At 43.0% G+C, this 11,947-nt stretch overlaps 1 protein-coding gene across 1 annotated transcript; it reads left to right on the plus strand.

The window, feature by feature from the left end:
* The first annotated feature begins 1,077 nt into the window (after positions 1–1,077).
* LOC103482075 (urotensin-2 receptor) lies at positions 1,078–10,954 on the plus strand. The gene has a single exon (XM_017301715.1). It carries the CDS (start codon positions 2,342–2,344, stop codon positions 3,410–3,412), a length of 1,071 nt encoding a protein of 356 aa, XP_017157204.1. The 5' UTR covers positions 1,078–2,341; the 3' UTR covers positions 3,413–10,954.
* The last annotated feature ends 993 nt before the right edge of the window (positions 10,955–11,947 follow it).

The following is an 11,947-nucleotide window of genomic DNA, read 5'->3' on the forward strand; positions in this document are numbered from 1 at the left end:
ACAGTAAAAGTGGCTCTTGATGACTAAACAAGCAGGGCAGCTCGCAAAGGCTTGTGGCTGAAAATAGACTCTGGCTTCTGATGCAGAGAGAATAAAGGAGGCCTGCGAGGCAGGAGGTTCAGTAAACAGGACTCAGCAGCGAGACCCGGCCGCAGAAAACAAGCGAGAGTTAGTAGCAACAGGCTAACAGGAAAACATTGATATTTATCGAGCATTGTTAGGGGGGGGTTTTATGCTGAATTTGTTGTTGAGATTTTGGGTTATAAAAAAGAAAAAGTTTAGTTTCAAGAGACCAGAACGTCCAGTGTAAGGGGGTATCTCTTACTGATGAAGGTTGGAATAAATTTGATCAGATGGATGTTGGAATTTGATTAAAATGTGTACGAAACGGCACAATTATTATCGCAACATTTTTATTTTTCATATTCTTCCCTCTAACGCACCTGCCAAACTCAAGGCCTGCTGTCCAACATACATGAAGTTTCGCCTTGTTCTTTTATGCAATGTTTGAGAGATCCTTTAATCTCCATGGCAACCATTCAGCTGTCGCCTCATTGAACTTAAGGGTTAATAGAGGAGCCATGTTGTTATGACTTCCTGTAGGTGGAGTTTCAGAAAGAACAGGAGTTTCTTAAAGAGACAGAGGACCAATTTCAAGGCGTTAAACTATTAAGTCAAATGTCTTTTAAGTCATATTTAAATATATACAAATATATTTAAATTTAAATATCTATACATCATTTTATAACAACTGAAGGTAACATAGTTACTTGATTGATATAAAATGCTTCTATGTGCCGATTTAAGTTTGCATCTCCCTGTGAGCCCTAAGAAGAAGGCATCCTTTTCACTCTGGTGTTATGCTGATGTTTTATTTGTATCCATGACTCAGCTGTGAGTTTCTGACTCCAACACACACTAAAGTGTCCTCTTCCAACTTTCAGAGAGGCCGGCAGAGGTAGCTGCTCAATCCCCTTTGGACAGGTCAGTCTGAGGACTCTTTAGTCCGTCTCGGGAAATGTCATCGCCTCATCATCGCTGCTGGCCTCGCCAATAATCTGAAAAGACAAAGGAGGTTAAAGGACAGCAGGTCCAATACTGATACCAATGAGAATAAAAGTAACAGAAAGTGCCACAACGTGTTGCGCATGACGCTGAAAGGCAAATTGAGAAAATAATGCAATTTATCAAATCAATGAAGAGCCAGAGCACAGATACAGGAGGCTGTCGGAAAATAAATGAGTGGAAAAGTGAAGGCCATCCAACCTGCGATTATCACATTTTAATCAAATCAAGTTCATTTCACAAGATTTCAAAGTTGTTTAGCTCAGGACCAATGGCAGGTGGGCCAGCATCCGCTTCATCTGCTCCCAAATGTACCATTTGTCAAGCATGGTGATGGTAGAGTCATCCTGTGTTTTTTTGTGTGTGTGTTTGTTTTTTAAAGGTACCGATCCGATATTAATATCTGTATCATTCTCGACATTGAAAAAAAAATTCTAACTCGGGTATAGATCTTTGCGTAAGGAGAATGAAGTAGGAAACAATTTTCTCCCGTGTAAAATCATAATCGTATTGCGACAATGTAGCCATAAGGGCAGATCTACTTTGCGTAATTCTATGCCATCGAGCAACATCATGAGTTATTATGTATTTTACATTATATTTTGAATTCCTAATTGCACTTTCTTTGAAAGAAATTTTGTTGCAGTTTATTTATGTCACCATGTCACATATATATGTTACATACTGCAACTTTAAATGAAGTGTTTCACTTTATAAAGTGAAACACTTTATGAATTAAGCTTTATAAAGTGTTTCACTAGTAAAATTCCTGATATAAATGGACTTTTCAACAATATTCTAATTTATTGAATGGGTAAATGTGTATACACATACATCAGTGAGGAGGAGTGGCTCGCGTGGCTCCCACACTGCTGAGATGTGAATAAAATCCGTTCCTTCTGCTTTCTGTTCTGAACATGTTCAGGTCCTGCTGCGCTCTCTCTGCAAACATGAAGTTTGTCTGTCTCACCGATCTTTGCGTAAGGAGAATGAAGTAGGAAACAATTTTCTCCCGCGTGAAATCATAAACCGTCAGCTGATTAAGTTAGCCTACATTATCAGTCTAACGTAAAGGGGGGTGTCGGTGATACGGGGGTGACGTCAGGAGCGGGGAGCCGCGGCGCCGCTGAGCGCAGAGCAGGACAGGCAGAAACACCAGCAGTGCCAAGGTGCGCGCGCGTGCCCTCTCTCTCTCTCCCTCTCTCTCTCCCCAAACTCCCTCGCGAGCCAGAGGAGCGGAACCGGGAGCCGAGCGGGAGCGGAAGCGGCGCGGGGCATGATGAACAACAGGTCTGTGACTCCGCGGCTCGCCGGGGCCGGAGCCGTGGACCACGAGCTCGTCATCACCTCCACCTTCGGGACCCTGCTGTCCGTGGTCTACATCATCGGCGTGTCCGGGAACGTGTACACGCTCGTGGTGATGTGCCACTCCATCCGCTTCGCCACCTCCATGTACATCTCCATCATCAACCTGGCGCTCGCGGACCTGCTGTACCTGTCCACCATCCCCTTCGTGGTGTCCACCTACTTCCTGAAGGACTGGTACTTCGGCGACGTGGGCTGCCGCATCCTCCTCAGCCTGGACCTCCTCACCATGCACGCGAGCATCTTCACGCTCACCGTCATGTGCACGGAGCGCTACCTGGCCGTCACGCAGCCGCTGGACACGGTGCGGCGCTCCAAGAGCTACCGCAAGGCTCTCGCGTGGGGCGTGTGGCTGCTGTCGCTCGTGCTCACCGTGCCCATGATGGTCATGGTGGCGCAGACGACCAAGAAGACGTCGGACGGCGGCGTGAAGAGGATGTGCGCGCCCACGTGGGCTCCCCTGGCGTACAAGGTGTACGTGACGGTGCTGTTCGGCACCAGCATCATGGCGCCGGGCCTCGTCATCGGCTACCTGTACGTGCGCCTCGCGCGCACCTACCTGGAGTCGCAGCGCAACGCGGCCATCAGCAGCGGCGGCAGGCGCTCCCCGAAGCAGAAGGTGCTCATCATGATCTTCACCATCGTGCTGGTGTTCTGGGCGTGCTTCCTGCCCTTCTGGATCTGGCAGCTGCTGCCGCTGTACCACGCCGAGCCGCTGAGCCTGGCCTCGCAGACGCACACGTGCATCAACTACCTGGTGGCGAGCCTGACGTACTCCAACAGCTGCATCAACCCGTTCCTCTACACGCTGCTCACCAAGAACTACCGGGAGTACCTGAAGAACAGGCACAGGAGCTTCTACAAGTACACGTCGTCGTTCAAGCAGCGGCCGCCCAGCCTGCACTCCTGGGGCAAGTCGGCGTCCTCCAGCAACCAGTACGAGTTCAACTCCGAGACGCTGGTGATGGGGTCGCTCAGGTGACTTCTTTCTTGGAGGAGGTGGGGAAAAAGGCTCCTAGAGACAAGAAGTGCTACAGGCGAGTATAGTTTTTATTTTTTATTACACCGGATGTTGCTTGGATACTTTAAAAAGGAGAACGCACCGTGCGTAAAGAGCGCGCAAAGTTTGGCTTTGATTTTTAGTAAGCAGCTCGCTTATTAGTAGAACCTCAAGAACTGAAGCCTTTCAGAAATATTTAGCTCACTTTAAACTTTTTTATATTTGTCCTGTCAAAAAACCCCAAATCCAATTCATTTTATTAGGTTTTTACGCGATGTATCAATAGACAGTATATTGCAGAAATACGAGAGAGAAAAAAGGCTCATCTAAAATTTTCTTTTTGCCAAACAGCTCAAACTCTGTAGTTGGATTGAGCATAAGGCATTTTTGAAGATTAATTTCAACTCTTGCCACATATTCTCAGTTTGATTTATGTCTGGACTTTGACTGGGCCAATCAGTGCATGCACCCATATGTGCACCGATTGCAGTTTTCTGGCCAGTTGCCTATCACTGATCCTCAAAAAACCTGGCATGATTTTGGCAGATACCAATTTTTTTTGTCTGAAATGTTGCTAAATATAGCTAGAAAGTTCCTGATTTGGTGACAGTGGGGTGACTATGGTTAACTACAAATGTGCAGACCTGACCTGGTGGACTGGTCAGTCAGTCCAATGCCTCTCACTGCAGAGCTGAAGAGGACAGTGGTTGATTTTTAGACCTTTGCTGATTAGTTGATAGGATCGGCCTCACAAAATGAAGGAAATGGGGGTCGATTTGTCGGTGCACCCTCCTTAAATATGCTTTTACCTAAAACAAAGTGTCAAACTCAAGGTCCAGGGTCCAAATCCCCTCATGGCTTTTTGTGTGGCCCTCTAAACTCCAGAATTACAGAAATCAGTCCTTCCAATTAAAACTGAATAAAAGTGACTTGGATTAAAAGTCAAGCTGTTCCATGCAGGACATATGGTTTACCACCCAGGGCAGCATGACGGAGAGAAAAATTGTCGGCTTTCAGTTGTGTCCCAAACTGGTGTCACGGTAGATTGTTTTTATTTCTTTTATTATTTTATCACTGTGCACGGGAAACATGAATCGGGAAAAGTAGCCAAAAGCTCTAAAATATCCTGTGTTTGAATGACAAAGTCCAATCACAGTCCTACGCCTTTCACAGGTTTTTATTTTTTTCATGTGTAAATATCAAAAACTTTATATACATTTTCTCCCACTTCGCAGTATTGTACCTCGGAGCATTAGGCTATGAATTTTGAAGTCGAAACATGAACAAATAAACGGTTCCAAAACATGTAAACTGTCATCAGCTCTATTTTCTTAATCCTCACCTATGAATCAGACTTATGACATCATTCATAAGACTAATAAAAGCAAAAACAAATTTATATCCCTTATAATAAAACAACTGGGTGAAAGCTAGATGACCCTTTAAGGACAAGCATTAAGGCTGCAGACAGAAACTTAACTACATTGTGGAGGTAAAACCGTATTTAAATCCATCTAATGTAGGATCTACACAGTTTAATCCAGGACTGGTTTAAAGCTCATCTTGGTGGTGAACGAGATAAAAGTGACTGTCAAATGAAATAATTAGCAAAAATCATTGTTTACCCCCGAGTTCAACCGAAGAGCCAAAGAAACAAATCCAATCGTTTCTGCATGAACCTTTTGCAGCTGTGTTTCACCTCGTGGTTGCTCAGCTCTTCAACTCTTAAAAACAAAAATCGACTAAAACTTTACCTGTGGTTAACGCGCTGCATTTAAAAACCCACAAAGATTTGATTAGTTTGAACATTCTCCCAGCAGGCATCAGGATTCATGAGGGGCTTTGCATTATTGACTCACAATAACATGACGTGTGTGTGTGTGTGTGTGTGTGTGTGTGCGCGTGCGTGCGTGTGTGGAAGGTGTTGTGTGATTGATGGATGTGACTAAAGAGGTGAGGAGGACTGCAGCGGTTGATGCGGTGTAGGTGTGAATCTGGAATCCGTCCCGTCCTTCTGGGATCATCTGAGCTCGTAAACTTGTCGCAAGTAGTTTTCTGTTCCTGGGTTGACCAGCTGATGGCTGGACAGCCTGGAATCACAACGTCCTCCAAAGACCCAGGAGGTCAGAAATCCGTCCCAAGGTCGGGTTCATTTACCACAACATAGTTGGGTTACGAGTTTGACCTGGTTAGGTTTTTAACCCAAAACCTTTGTTGAAGTTACTAATTCCTGCAAATAGCAAAGGCTACTCGACACGCTATTGGCTGGCATTTGCAGAGCAGCCAATCCAGGAACACCGTTCATCTTCCTTGCCGCTGATTGATTGCATCCCCAAGAGTGGGGATAATGAAGCCTGTGGACATTAGCTTCTGCATTAGCGCCAAGACGGTTGTGTATTAATGCATATTAAGGTGTATTTTGTGTTTGAACTATTGAAACAAGCAGGTATAAGTGATTTTAGAAGGGGGAGGTTCTAGATCAGTGTTTCTCAACCCTGGTCCTCACCGCCCCCCTGCTCTGCATGCAGTGCATCCAAAACATCTCTATTGTACCTCTATTCCAGGTACATTCCTGGAATAGAGGAATGTATTCCAGAACAGCTGATTCAAATGATTGCATGACCACCAAGTATTGCAGAAGTCTGTTAATCATCCAGAGATACAATTCAGGTGTGTGGCAGAAGGGTCAAACCTAAAACATACAGGACAGGGGGGCGGTGAGGACCAGAGTTGAGAAACACTGCTCTAGATGTTGCGGTTGTGGTCGTTAACCCGTGTGAACACCGGGCCTCCACCGAAAACGTCTCTTTAATCTAAAGATCCTTTAGATTACAGACAAAAGGAGTTTCAAGAGTTCACAACTGACAAACTGTTGCTAGTGTATGCAAGCTTAGCTTAACAAGTTTAAGTGTATAAAAGAATACAGTGAAAAAGCTTAGCTTAACAAGTTTAAGTGTATAAAAGAATACAGTGAAAAACATCTGGATGAGGCATGCAGAAACACAACTCGTGGCTTCTGAGAGGGAAAAAACACGGACGGTGGACAGARGGAAATGGAGGACATGGTGATGCATGTCTGGACACGTCTGCCGTGGTCCTCACACCCAGCAATGAGACAAGGAAAGCATCACATTTTCTCTCATTATGAAAATGATTTGAATGCAATCCTGAGCTGTGACATTTTCAAGCCAATGTCCCAGCAGGGGACCGGCGGAGGAGGGGGAACGTTTCGGACGGTATGGTATATGTGTGCAGACTCATGCATAAATTCATTGGAGCCAATTTCTCCGTGGTACACAATGTCAGAGAAGACGGGAAGTGATCCGACTCCTTTTGTACGTCAAGATTCATGAAAAATTCGGGGCTGTTTTTGTAGGAGGTTGTTGATGTTTCTCCTGAGTCCCAAAAAATGTCCTCATCCTCTGAGCTCACGTCATTTATTAAATATGACTGACTTTAACTCATAAATAATAGCACAAAGACTATAAACGTACTCAAGACTAATGTGGCCAACAGCTGGTTCTACCCACTCAAACAAAATAAACATACCATTCCCCCCAGAAAATGACCTAATCTCCAATCACTAGTCAGGAATTTGATCTATTATTAAATGTTCTGGTTGGATTTGTAAGCAAAATGGACCAAAAAAAAAAAAATCACACCACCACGTGGCCATTTTATGGAGATGAGATGCAATATAAACATTCACAGCCATGTAAAAAGTAAATACACCACATTTCACTTCAAAACCTTCAGTATTCTGACCAAGAATACTGAAAAGGTCTAAACAAAAACTTTTAATCACAGATTCTCTTGAGGGTGCATTCACACCAGCCCYGTTTAGTCCACTTTAGTCGAACTCCAGTCTTAAAAGTCTGGTTAGTTTGGGGAGGTGTGAATCGAACTGGGAGCCGGACCGAAACAGCAAATTCTGATCCAGCTAAAAACCTTTTTTTTTTTATATATTGCATGAAATTTGGTCTTGAATTCCAAGTGATTATCAGCCAAATATTCAACACACTTATCTCTAAATCGCCAACTGATCTGTGTGTTGGTGTATTAATGTGTGCGTTTGTGATGGCYATTGGGTGAATGTGGCTGWAATGTGCTCTGAGTGGAAAACTCACCGTATGAATTCAATTCATTTACTATTTAAACTCCCTGGGCAGACAGGGCCTGTTTTGGCCGCTGCTGCCAAGAGAGACGAGGCCGAGAGGCCCTGATGATGGAACCTGGCCAAGAATCCCAAACTGGTTCCAAAAAAAGTAAATAACACCTGATCCAAAATAGAAGTACTCCTTCTCCTGTACTTTGATGAGGTCGTTTTCTGACACCCCAACCTCTGGGCCTTCCTCCGTTTGGACCACTCGTTAATTCTTCAAAACCTCCGCTCCTGGCAGGTACGTAAAAATCCAAATTATGTGCGTAAACTGAGTATTCTCTTCCAGAGAAAGAAAGACTCACTTAAATCTGTATCAGGKGAAGAATACCTCAACCTTATTCCTCCAACTCTTTCAAAGTTCCCTTGTTTATTTTCCCTTAGCRTTTAAGTAYAGAACATACAAAGAAATATGTCTTTGTATGTGTCTGTAYGTTGCAGCCAGCAGCTTATTTGGCACGATTCTAGGTTTCAACTTCCAACAGGAACAAGGCTAATTTAGGTACAAACTCTGTGAAAATTGAGTTTACTCGCTGCTGGTTTTCTCTTTCAAGGAAGGAAGGAATAATCTGGTTACTTTAGTTCATCAAATCCTGCTGCTGCCAAAAAAACTTCATTTCTRGTGTCCAAACAAGATCCAAAGGATAAAAAGACTGGGGCAGCTCATTTACCACATTGGTATGCAATATTGCACTGCTATTTGACTATGAAAACATTTCAAATTGCCGTTATAAAAGTTGAKAAATTAAACTGCCTTTGTCTCTAGAGGTCATGAACGTCACTAAAACTCGCAATCCCCCCATTTTTGATGCTTTATTAGGCATTTYGTGCATAAACTCTCAGCTGCTGGTTGTTTGGTCTTTGTTTTAATTTTTCGGGCCGGGCTTCATGAGGCTGTAATTGAGCTGGCAGTGTGTCCCTGTGGACCACAGCAGTTTGACCAGCTGCTCCTTCGTTAACACCAGTGTCACTGAAAAGTCCACTCTGACTACGGACTCTGGCTATTTCTAGATCCACTAAGGTTTTCTGAAATGCCAATGAAGTCACTGTGGGAACCTGCCCAACCACTTCCAGCAAAGGAAGACTGCGGTGGTGATGACGGACCGACATCCCCAAGTGAGTCTAACTGAGCTGAATAATGTGAAGAGGTGATTCATTATTATAGCACAAACAAACCTTCAATCAASTATTTATATGGTTATTTTTCTCAGCAGCTATGTTGACAAAACTACTGTACTCTTCAAACGCCAAGTCAAGCCTCAATTCACAGTGTTTCCAAGTGGCTAAAAAGCTAGCCTATGATGCTAGTCTAGCACTTTAGCTGGCTTTAGCTTTGCACAAGGGTAAAAAAAAATTATGACTCAATAATTTGCCTTCTGAGATATTTTAGTGTCATTTCAGGTAATTTATTTGCAGAGAGCTTACAGAGAAGTTCTCCAGTTTCATAAACGTCAGTGATGAGTTTGTCCTGCTCTTCCTCCCCTAACCACATTACCACTGGCCATAAAATTGTGCRAAATGGAATTATGAAAATAAATTTGCTTACTGGAAACAATAAAAAAAAAATTGCACTAAGATGAGGTGTTTTCTCAAAAGTGATWTTGAGAAAAAATAAATTCTTGCCAAAAGTCCCCCATCGTCCCTTAAAAAAACTCTTGGCAAAAAAACTCATTTTAGGCAGGTGATAATATTTAAGGCCAACTCACATTCTTTTTAATGAATTTCAGGCATTTTAAGGCCTCAACGTTAGAAGCATGAATTTAAGACTCTTTTAGGATGCGCYGACATCCTGCACTTCTCCCAGCACTAACAGGGCAAGCTCTAGTATCAATGTGTAGCTAATGAACATGCCTCGCCTGTGAAACAAGACGAGGAGAACTTACAACTTGCTTTATTCTCCTTTGCCTGCTCTTCACTTGTGCTGGGGCAATTAGCACGGAGTGACAGAGAGGGCTGGTGGTCCGCTGAGTCACACTCTGCCGAGTGGAGCCCAACGCRAATCCTTTCAAAGTCTGGGGCAAASCTGGTCTCTACGGTACGCTCAACATCTGAGGGTGCTCTTTTTTTCTRAAGTTGTACCAGCGCAGTCATTGATGCAGACAATAAAGATGATGGTATAAGTCAGGAGAAGGAAGGTCCAAACCTTCCTAGAACCAGACATGTCAGTTCATACGATGCTACGCCAGAAAAGCTTAGGAAGCCTGCCTTGAGAAGATCAAGAGCGACTTTGAACATGACAGCTGTGTGAGGCCTGGTGTTACCTGAGCTTGTGAACTTAACTTTGGTAAAATACTTTAAAATTAGATGTCAGACACCTCATATAAATTGAGGCTCTTATAAAACACCATCACAAACTAATCACTATGCTTCTGTCGTGTACATTATATGCATCAGATGGGAAAACTTGCACTTCACGCTTCGTTTCCTCTGCATCAGAATTGCATTTGCAGCAAAGCAGTGATAAGTTCTTTGCTTATAGCTTTTAGTCTTCAAATGTGCTCATATAATTGTTGTTTTTCATACAGTTACAACTCGGAGGTATCCCAGTTTTCCTGTTTCGGTGTCGAGGTTCACRTATTTGCAAAACGAGACGCAACACACGAACGAGCAAACAGCAATCACTTTYGAAATGTCTGAGCCAAAGCGAGCGTCCAATACTCAGGAGGAGTGAGTAAAAACCTGAGCTCGGAAAGCGTACACACCRAACTTTGACAGACGTCATCAAAGTGAAATAGAGTTTCAATGAGCGACTCTAAAAGCAATCCACACAATCTATTAAGAATAAAAAGGGAATGGAAACAAAGGATTGGCTGCAGGAGCTGTGCGGAAAATAAGAAAGCCAAGGAAGATGACTCCTCACACCGATCATCAATCAAGCAATTTCCTGGAGTGGCTCCCAAGGTGCGGATAAGAATGGAGGCATACGCACGTGTCATCTCGGCTGATTTTTATAAATACAAAGTGTTCACTCAAGTGTTATGGCTTCATAATTGCTGAAAGAAAACAGGACATTACATCTGTGTGCTAAAACGAGGCATTGGCACATGGAGTTCACGAAGTTCAATCAAACGAGAAAAAAAAACAAACGACAAAAACCTTGGCACAAGGAGAAAGAGATGTGACCCTGAGAGTCTGAAGATTTGCATCTGTAACCCGGTTTCATTTTGAGCAGAACGTTCAAAAAGTTCAGAACGATCAGAAACGTYCATGAACCCAAACAACTGAAACGGGAACAACCAGAACCGTTGGAAGACGTAACGGAGGAGAAAAAAGCAACTGCTCCCAATTTTTCCTTTGCGTTTGTTGATTTAACAGTTTGTTGTATAAGACAAAGATAATCTGAGTAAAAGCCCAAAAAAAAAAAAGGTTTTCGGGTGATGATTTGTTAAATCCTCCTGTTTGTCTAAGTTAAAAATTTTGCAACAGTAAATTCATCTACTGTAAACGCATCACAAGTTGCCAGGTTGGCTTCCACTGAAATTATTTGAAAACGTCRTCTTTTACTTACTCAGGTTATCTGTCTGACATTAAATTTTGCTTCATGAAATGTGAAAATGTGACAAAACCAAAGAACAGAAGAAACCASAGGACAGAAATTTACATTTAGACACACAGTAACCAGGAACACAAAGCCATGAAAAGCTGTCATTACCAAGAACTGGGCATCCAAATAAAAGATTTGACTATTAGGGGTGTACTGACCCGATATTCATATCGGAAATCGGTCTGATATCAGGCAAAAAATGAGTATTGGATTATATCAAACTGTATCTAAAATCTCCGACAGATGCACTCCTCTCCAGCAGCACTTTGTATCCGCAACAGTTTGGTTAAAGGATCAGTTCTTCTCATACATATTATTGTTGACCGTCGTTTTCTGTTTGAGAAATTGATTTTTGCTTGTTTTTCCGTTTTTGGTAAAGCTTTTTATAACATCCCACATTACAAATTAAATAATAAAAGTATTTACGATTCATGCTGATATTGTGCCGGGGCAGTATCRGTATCAGCCAATACTCAGAGCTGTAATATCGGTATTGCATCAGAATTATTAATGTCTGAATTTATAAAGAAGTGTCTTGCTGAAGAAAGAGTCTTAGTGTGAAATTTAAAAGTTGCTGCTTTGACGCAAGACAGTCTGTGTGTAAAACTCAATATGGAATGTTGAGTTGAGGGACATTTCTGGAATATGACGGATAAATRTGGAGCTGCATTTTGCAGGAACATTCGGAAGACTTGGACTCTCATCAGTGGTGGAATGATGGAGAAAATTTGTGCCATGTCCCAGCTTGTGCGCCGTTACGTCCAAACAACCAGTCTTTTCGCTTCGGTAGAAAATTGATGTTTCCGAGGAAGAA

Source organism: Poecilia reticulata, linkage group LG19, assembly GCF_000633615.1.
Source record: "Poecilia reticulata strain Guanapo linkage group LG19, Guppy_female_1.0+MT, whole genome shotgun sequence".
Classification (NCBI taxonomy): Eukaryota; Metazoa; Chordata; class Actinopteri; order Cyprinodontiformes; family Poeciliidae; genus Poecilia; species Poecilia reticulata.

Excerpts from the sequence above, each read along its gene's own strand:
- LOC103482075 (XM_017301715.1), top strand. The coding sequence starts at position 2,342 with ATGATGAACAACAGGTCTGTGACTCCGCGGCTCGCCGGGGCCGGAGCC.